This window comes from Rhododendron vialii, chromosome 5a (genome assembly GCF_030253575.1).
Source record: "Rhododendron vialii isolate Sample 1 chromosome 5a, ASM3025357v1".
Lineage (NCBI taxonomy): Eukaryota > Viridiplantae > Streptophyta > Magnoliopsida > Ericales > Ericaceae > Rhododendron > Rhododendron vialii.
The window spans coordinates 35,571,338-35,579,451 of NC_080561.1; the positions used below are offsets into that span (position 1 = coordinate 35,571,338).

General features: G+C 40.2%; 1 protein-coding gene across 1 annotated transcript; it reads left to right on the forward strand.

The window, feature by feature from the left end:
• Positions 1-1,400: 1,400 nt before the first annotated feature.
• On the forward strand, positions 1,401-5,626 carry LOC131327061 (probable E3 ubiquitin-protein ligase LOG2). The gene is made up of 4 exons (XM_058360054.1): positions 1,401-1,669; positions 1,913-2,378; positions 4,063-4,561; positions 5,173-5,626. Exons 2-4 carry the CDS (start codon positions 1,924-1,926, stop codon positions 5,287-5,289), a joined length of 1,071 nt encoding a protein of 356 aa, XP_058216037.1. The 5' UTR covers positions 1,401-1,669; positions 1,913-1,923; the 3' UTR covers positions 5,290-5,626.
• The last annotated feature ends 2,488 nt before the right edge of the window (positions 5,627-8,114 follow it).

Genomic DNA, 8,114 nt, shown 5'->3' on the forward strand with positions numbered 1-8,114 from the left:
CGAACCGTGCCTCCAGGCACGAGCATTCGCTAGTTCTATATATAACATGGGTCGGGATTATATTAGTACAAATTTTCCGAGATCAACTCCACAAAGTAAGTTTCAAATCCATAACATGCAGTTAAATTTATAAATAGTTTTGAGTTTAATATAATATCATAATTCTATCGGTACCGATGAAGGGTGCATTGATGGTGCACATATCAGTGCGTGGGCCACTTATGGATTCTATACAAATAATTCGAGTCGTTCATTAATTTTAAAATAATTTTTCGAGCGACTACAAAATAAAATTAGCTAAATTGAATAATTATGAGTGTTTAATCAAAAGTATCAACTTTGGGGGGGAAAAAAAATCTAACATATCAATTTTTCATTCAGAATATAGGATCATGAACTCTGAATGAGAAACAGATGCACTAGATCAATCACTTGCAATAATGCAATCGAATTGTTTTTTTTTCAAAGTCACTCAAACGAATATTTTAAAATCAATAAACGATTTCAATTATTGTTATGAAATCTTCAAGTGGGCCCCTCGAGCCGATCATTGATACCCATAATTGAACTCCATAACATGGTTTTGAAAGAAAAATTCAAATGAGGTCAAATGAGACAGAGGGTGTGTGCTGTGCAGCTTCGTACTGCACAACGTGCTGCACAGCCTCCGGCGAGGCTTTTCCGGCATCGTTCCGACGATCGGAGACGTTCACCGCGTAGAGCTCATCGAGTTCTTCATGCGCATTAAAAATCAGCTCGATCAAATATCGTTAAGGTCCTCATCCGAACATATATAACTTGAAAAAAATGGATTTAGTGGTTTTGATCCAGTGTTTCGTATCCATTAGGATTCATTTTTTTTTCAAGTTATATATATTCGGATGAAGCCCTTAACGATATTTGATCGAGCTGATTTTTGGTGCACGTACAGAACTCGACGAGCTCTACGCGGTGAACGTCTCCGATCGTCGAACCGATGCCGGAAAAGCCTCGCCAGAAGCCGTGCAGCACGCTGTGCAGCACGAAGCTGCACAGCACACACCCTCTGTCCGGTCAAATGACTTCAGACCCCATTTCTTCTTCTGCCCCTAGTTTTCCGGGTAGGAAACGTAGGATAAGTTGGAATGGGAGATTAACGTCTCCATGTCGAGCAGTGCAGAGCGTCTGATCCAACCGCTAGTCTCGATAATCGACGATTTGAATCTTAATCAAGTAAAGAACGGTTTAAATTCATATGCACTCAAACTCGATTCGAATCATCCGTTTTTTGATCAACGGCCGAATCTACAAGTTACAAAGTCCTGTATTTGTAATTTTGGGAACAGCGTTTCATTATCTTATCTTATCACCCACTGCTTCCCCCACTACAAGTAACTACTACTGTTACTTAAAAAAGCAAATCAACCCTACTTTGGGACAACGTTTTTTAAACATTTTCTTTCATTTTCAGTCTCTCTCCACCGAACCACCATTATCACGAGATTCTTGTTCCTACTCTCCTCCTTTCCTCTTTTCACCTTCCATCTCTGATACCTCTCTCTCTCTCTCTCTCTCTCTCTCTCTCTCTCTCATGCTCTGTTTTGCAAAAACAACTACTCAGATGCTCTAAAATTCTCCAGAATCAAACCCACATAAAACCCCTGCCACTCCATTTCCCTTCAAAGATCAGGTTTTTAATCTCTCTCTCTCTCTCTCTCTCTCTCTCTCTCTAGGAAAAAGAAAAGAAAAGAAAGAAGCCCCAAAGCTCTGGGGCTTTGTTCTTAATATGTTGTTTGGACTTTGGATATAAATCATTACTATTAAAAGAATATAATTTCTTCCCAATTCCATTCAGTTGCCCTTCTTTTCTTTTCTTTTTCAATTTTCTCAAGTTGAATTAAGACTCTGCCCCATTTTCTTGTCATTTCAAGAGGTGAATTGAACATGGGTAACATCGGAAGTAGCAACATAAACGGCCGCCGGAGGAACGGAAGCCGGAGGAGCCACCCGCCGCCGCCGCCACCGCAACCCCCTCAGCCCGAAATCTCGCCGAACCAATACGTGTTCGCGGCCCAAACCCCTTACCCTGCCCAATACCAAAACCCTAACCCCCATCCGTACTACCATTACCCGGGTTACTACCCGCCCGCTTTGCCGGCTCCGCCTTTGCCCGCACCTTATGATCACCACCACCGTCCGCCGCCGCCGCCTCCACCGCCCCACATGTACCCGTGCGGGCCCGCGATGCCGCCGCCTCTGCCGTATGTAGAGCATCAGAAGGCGGTGACTATACGCAATGATGTGAATTTGAAGAAGGAGAGCTTGAGGGTGGAGCCGGATGAGGAGAACCCGGGGAGGTTCCTTGTTTCTTTCACGTTTGATGCCACCGTCGCTGGGAGGTAAGAGAGATTTTACGTTTCACGTGATTTTTTCTTGGTGTCATTTATTAATTAAATTTTGCTTGGTTCATATTGGACGTGATAGGGATGCTAATATGATATAGTTTATTAATAGTTTCAATTGTGAAATTAGATTTTAGAAGCTAGCTGTTAGGGAAAAACCGTCAGAACCGCGAATGCAGTCTGAACAGATTCGGGCACTTTGGTTCAGTGTTTTGTAGCTTGGTCTGGTCCCAATTTAGAGAATGAAAAAAATGAATCAAATGGTTTGGTATGTTGATTTATGTTAATGGTTAAAATAGGCGACAACTTTCACGGATTGGTTTGGTTCTCGTAATCTACAATCCAAATCAATTGTTTTGGTTCTTGGTTCACCAGAAAAGAGAATGAATTCAGTCTATACTCATCCGTATTCGAAGCAATTTCCTAGGGAATTATCCTTTTCTTTCTCTGTTTGTTTACACTTCTTCTTATTTGTCTAGATTGTTCGATTTGTACTGTTTCTGAGGAGGTTTGACTTGTTTAAGTCAACTTTAAAGCTTAGTTTTGTTGGTTGGTTTGGTTCCTACTACATAAGTCATATAATGTTTAAAAAATGTGAGAAAAAATTCTCCCTTTTTCTGTTTTTTTTGACTAGGTTTCAGAGAGGAGGATATAAAATCATTGTCTGGTTTTCCTAAATGCATGCCAAACATGGTCCTAAGTAAACCATTCATTTTTTTTAACCCGGATGTCCGAGCCAGCTTGCTCGCACCTCGACTAATTCCAGGACCCCTCTTGGAGAACAGGCCTTTTAGTTGCTTTCTCGTGCCCCCTGGCCAAACCCTTGGGGTCGTATTGCTGCCCCTTATGTCAGGACTCAGTAGGCAGTGTAAGATTAAGTGATTTTTTAGCACTAAACACCAAAGATTGCTTAAACATTGCGTGACATGGATACAAATTCTGCTTGTATATGATCGTGTTTTTCAGAACAAATGTACAGTTTGACAGGTTATTAACTTCCCCACTGCTGATCCTCATTTAATGACACGATTGGATGCGGCAACTCTAGATGAAAATGAATTGGATCGGCTAAATATATCCGTAATAACTTCAGTGGAATAGCATGAATGTTTGTTCTGTATGTGGAAATGGAGATATGGATAAAATGGTTCATGGTCTAAGATGGTCCCAATGCCAAATCCCCTGAAAATATTTATTATCGAAAGCTTTAAATAATTAGATGGAGAAGTTGAACATGAATGAATAAATTGGTGAACCATTCGGAGATGGGAAGGTATAAATTATATGTCTCCAGTTTGGAGTGGATTCACGCAAACTGTGGATTGTTGCTTAGATGGTTTGGGATAGACATGTGTTCTGTTTTCTTCTCTTTGTTTGTCCTACGAAGTAATGTTATGTAATTGATTCATGACTGAACTCTTGTCGTTTGAACAAACATGCTGCTTTGTTACCACATTTGATGATGTATTACACTCCAGTGCTACGATATTTTACTGGATTTTCAACTCTTGTGCTGTTTGCTCTGGAAGTTTTCTCCTTTGATATATCTTGTTTTGTTAACTTCTTGTTTGTTCCCGAAACGCACAAGTTCTTGTATACACAGCTTATAGCATTACAATTGTTTTCTCTGGTAAATATAATTAAGGTCTACATTTTATTTTTATAATCACTTTCTTAACAGCATTACGATTATGTTCTTTGCGAAAGAGGGTGAAGATTGTGGTCTTACTTCAACGAAGGAAAACATGCTCACACCTTTGACTGTGCCTTTCGAACAAGGTTTAGGCCAGAAGTTCAGACAACCTTGTGGGACCGGGATAGACTTCTCAATGTTTGAGGGGACAGAATTACTGAAAGAGGGTGAAATGGAAGTGTATCCTTTAGCCGTGAAGGCAGAGGCAATCCCAGTTAGTCCGAATGGATCAGCTGATGGAAACCCGGAGGGTGGAGCCAGTAACTCTCAAATAACAAAGGCAGTGTTTGAGAAGGAGAAAGGTGAGTACCAGGTGAGGGTGGTGAAGCAGATCTTATGGGTGAATGGGATCAGGTATGAGCTTCAGGAGATTTACGGGATTGGAAACTCGGTTGATAATGACTTTGATGGGAATGATCCGGGGAAAGAATGTGTTATTTGCCTATCAGAACCTAGGGACACGACTGTCCTTCCCTGCCGACACATGGTACTCTTTGTCTCCTTCTCTTGTGAGCATGCATGTTGATTAGTGGTATTTATTACATTCTGGATCTTTTTTTCTCTGTCTTGTTTGGGAAAAGAAATATGCAAAATGCCCGGCGGGTGAGCCTGATAAGCTTCAGTGCTGCAATTTCCATTGGCAATTGGTTCTTCCGCTCATGACGGAAACGGGGCTTGTGGTTTTCTGTTGAAGTTTTAGAGGCCTTCTTGTGGTGTTACTGTTTATGAGTTTTGCCTGTGTTTTTTCCTTTTCTTTAATCTAATGGGAATCGGATGAGCAGAGACAGAATCAGACTGATTCATGAAATCCCTTTTGGAAATTCCATATTTCCCTGCTATTCACAGAACATGAGAAGAAGATGATTAATCATCCATTTTCATGAGGGGTTTAATTCAATATTATGTATTGTCATCAACTCATTAAGAGTTACTTAAATTCTTCTGTAACAAGTAGCCGGTTAATTGATTCTGTCCTAGTTTCTTCGCGTTGGTTAACATGGACCTGTTTCCTCATTTTCAGGAGAGCTTTTATTCTTTCCTCATGTTAACAGCTTATTACTGATGAAACTCCCTGGATTTTCTTTTTTATCTATGCAGTGTATGTGCAGTGGATGTGCAAAGCTTCTGAGGTTCCAAACAAACCGGTGCCCTATATGCCGGCAGCCAGTTGAGAGGCTTCTGGAGATCAAGGTCAACACGGGGTCCGACGATTGAAGAAAAATTGGATTTCCTGCTGCTGCATGCTGGAACTCTCTTTCTCCTCAAGAAGAAAGTTCAGCTGTCCAAAAATGTTTTGGAGATGGCAATGATCTTGACAGGATATCATGACTCAATCCTAAAGTTGCCCTAAAATGTATTGCTAGGTCTTTTACAGAGTTCATTGGACCAGGAACACAGCAAGCCGTAAGCCAATGTATGATTTGTGCTTGCGTCGGTCCTTGATCAGTTCTTCGAAATCAATATGATTTGTTGTAAAAATATGTATGTTGAGTACTTTATTTACATTTGATCTTGGTTTAATGGTTAACACACTCTACAAGTTGTCATATAATTCTTTCCTTCGTTCCGTTCTTTTCCCTACTGGTAGGTTAGGTATCAGGTGTTTTATTCGCGTTATCTATGTTGGCCAATGAACTAAATATTCACACAGCGACAGTAGCATGAAGAATAATCGAGCAAACATGCAAAGAAAGAACGATAGAAAAATTTACTTGGTGATTCGGCGACACTGTTACATAATACATTCACGGCTCACATTAGTTTCTCACGATATTGTAAACAAGGAAGTTACAAAAATCAACTAGAGTTGGCAATCTTATACACTGGCAGGGGTTTCAGTCACCAGATTAATCAAAAGAACACATAGTTGGAGACGGTTTTTGATTCACTATCAATCGGTATTGAGAAGTATCCTCGCATGTGACGTCATGATCTCCCATGCGACGTAAAACGGAACCTACCAAGTCCCATTTGACAATCCAAAGAAGAGTTTTATTTCAGAAGTTTCGATATATTTATCATCTATGCAAAAAGTTAAGCTGATCGAACCCTATTTGAATGGTGCCATCTTTGGAGTTATCCGAGAACGGGATAGCCAATTCCTTCTTTTCTTTCCTTCCATTTATGGGTGGGTGGTTGGTGAGACTGGGAGGGACATTAGTGTTCTCATCTATATGGATATGGAAGAAGTAGGAGAAAGAGAAAAGCAACTTTCTCGATTGTCAATTTTGTCGCAAGTAAACATGATAAACATGAATTATTTCGCACTATGGCAAGAAAGTCACAATTATTTCCTACCCCACCAAAAAGTCCAATAACTTCAACTAAAAACCCCCACATTACCATTCCCACTCATTATGGTACAAAAGGACTTATTGTCACCACAATCGGATTTGATGTTAGGAGAATTTTTTGGGTGCAAATAGGGTATGGGACACGTGGTATCCGGCATGCATCCGAGCAGTCCAAACGTGTTTTGGACGATCCAGATCCGAACACCTTCTCTCCTCTTCAGCTGAACACTCTCTCTTCTCTTTTTTTTTCTCTCTCTCTCTCTCTCTCTCTCAAATCCTGGCCGTCCAAAATATGTTTGGACGGCTTGGATGCGCGCCGGGTACCACACGTCTCATACCCTATTTGCACCCAAAAACTTCTCTGATGATAGACTGAGCGCACGGAGCTGGGCGTAGGCTGTCGACCAAGAGGCCGCCACCTTTGGCCCTGTGAGCAAACTACTTAGTACTCCAATATTATGTTCAAAAATTTTAATTTTGGACCCAGCATATATAAGTTCAAAAGAAAAAAATAGGTCCCTTCTTCGAACTTCGCTTTAGCCTTAGAAAATGTCAGGGCCGACCCTATATGCACACTAGCAGTATTAATTTATCCCCACTACCGTGTTGAATTATGTGTAAAATTCCTTTTTTAACCCGTTCGGCTAAATAAGCCACTTGGCTTATTTTTTTTGTCTTTATTCAAATTTTTTTTGCATTTGTTAGTTTTTGGTCAAATTTTTTGGGGATTATTGCCTTTTTATAACAAGAGAAATCTAAAAAGTAAAAAATTACGATCGAAATCCAATTTTTTTTAATAAAGATGAAAAAATTGGCTTATTTTTGTCTTTATTTAAAAAAATTAGGTTTCGATCGTAATTTTTTACTTTTTAGATTCCTCTCGTCATAACGAAACAATAATCTCCAAAAAATTGACGAAAAACTAACAAATGCGAAAAAAATTTAAATAAGAAAAAAAAAAAAAGGTCAAGTAGCTTATTTAGCCGAACAGCCCATGCTTGGTCTCTTTACCAATAGGGTTGGGCCTGCGACCCACCTCAGATCAACGTGATTCAACACCCACAACTGGGGCAAGTCTGCTCACTAAAGTTACCACCTCTCCTTGATCTTGTTGTAAGCTTTCTGCATCAAAAAAATTGTCCATTGTACAATTTATAGGGGTGAGGGTGAACCAGATTTGGCCGATTTTGTTGAAATCATGAACCAAACAATTTTTTACAGATTAGAGAAAAAAAATCGGTGAAACTCGTAGATTCGGGTTTGGTTTCGGTTTTAATGCACGGTTCATTTCAATTTGTTGTTATTATAGCATGAATATTAACTTATGCATGTGTTTACATGTATCGCTGTGGTTGGGGTCGATTTGGAACCAAACTGTAAGAACAAATCCAAATACCAACCATTTGATTCGATTTTGATTTTTCAAACCAAGACCAAATCATGCCAAACGGGCTGTTTGGATGGGGACTAGGCCCCTGATTTGGGAGCCCGCCGGACTTGCAATCCCTTCCCTCCTCATCTCCGGTCTTTGGCCGGGAAAAATGCGAGGTGGATTTGATCTGTGAGTGGATTTACAATTCACGCACAACTGAATTTGATAACAATAGGGGTACCCATGTCGTTGGTGAAGCGGGATCTGTATTCATGAAGACAAAATCCAATCGTACAAGATAAACATGAGCAAGCCATAGTTGAAAAACTTTGTTACTTCGAACTTTTAAATGTGAACTAGCACAGCCCTCATGG

Coding starts and splice junctions, on each gene's coding strand:
- LOC131327061 (XM_058360054.1), top strand. CDS start 1,924: ATGGGTAACATCGGAAGTAGCAACATAAACGGCCGCCGGAGGAACGGA. Junction 2,379..4,062: donor GATGCCACCGTCGCTGGGAG/GTAAGAGAGATT, acceptor CTTTCTTAACAG/CATTACGATTATGTTCTTTG. Junction 4,562..5,172: donor TCCTTCCCTGCCGACACATG/GTACTCTTTGTC, acceptor TTATCTATGCAG/TGTATGTGCAGTGGATGTGC.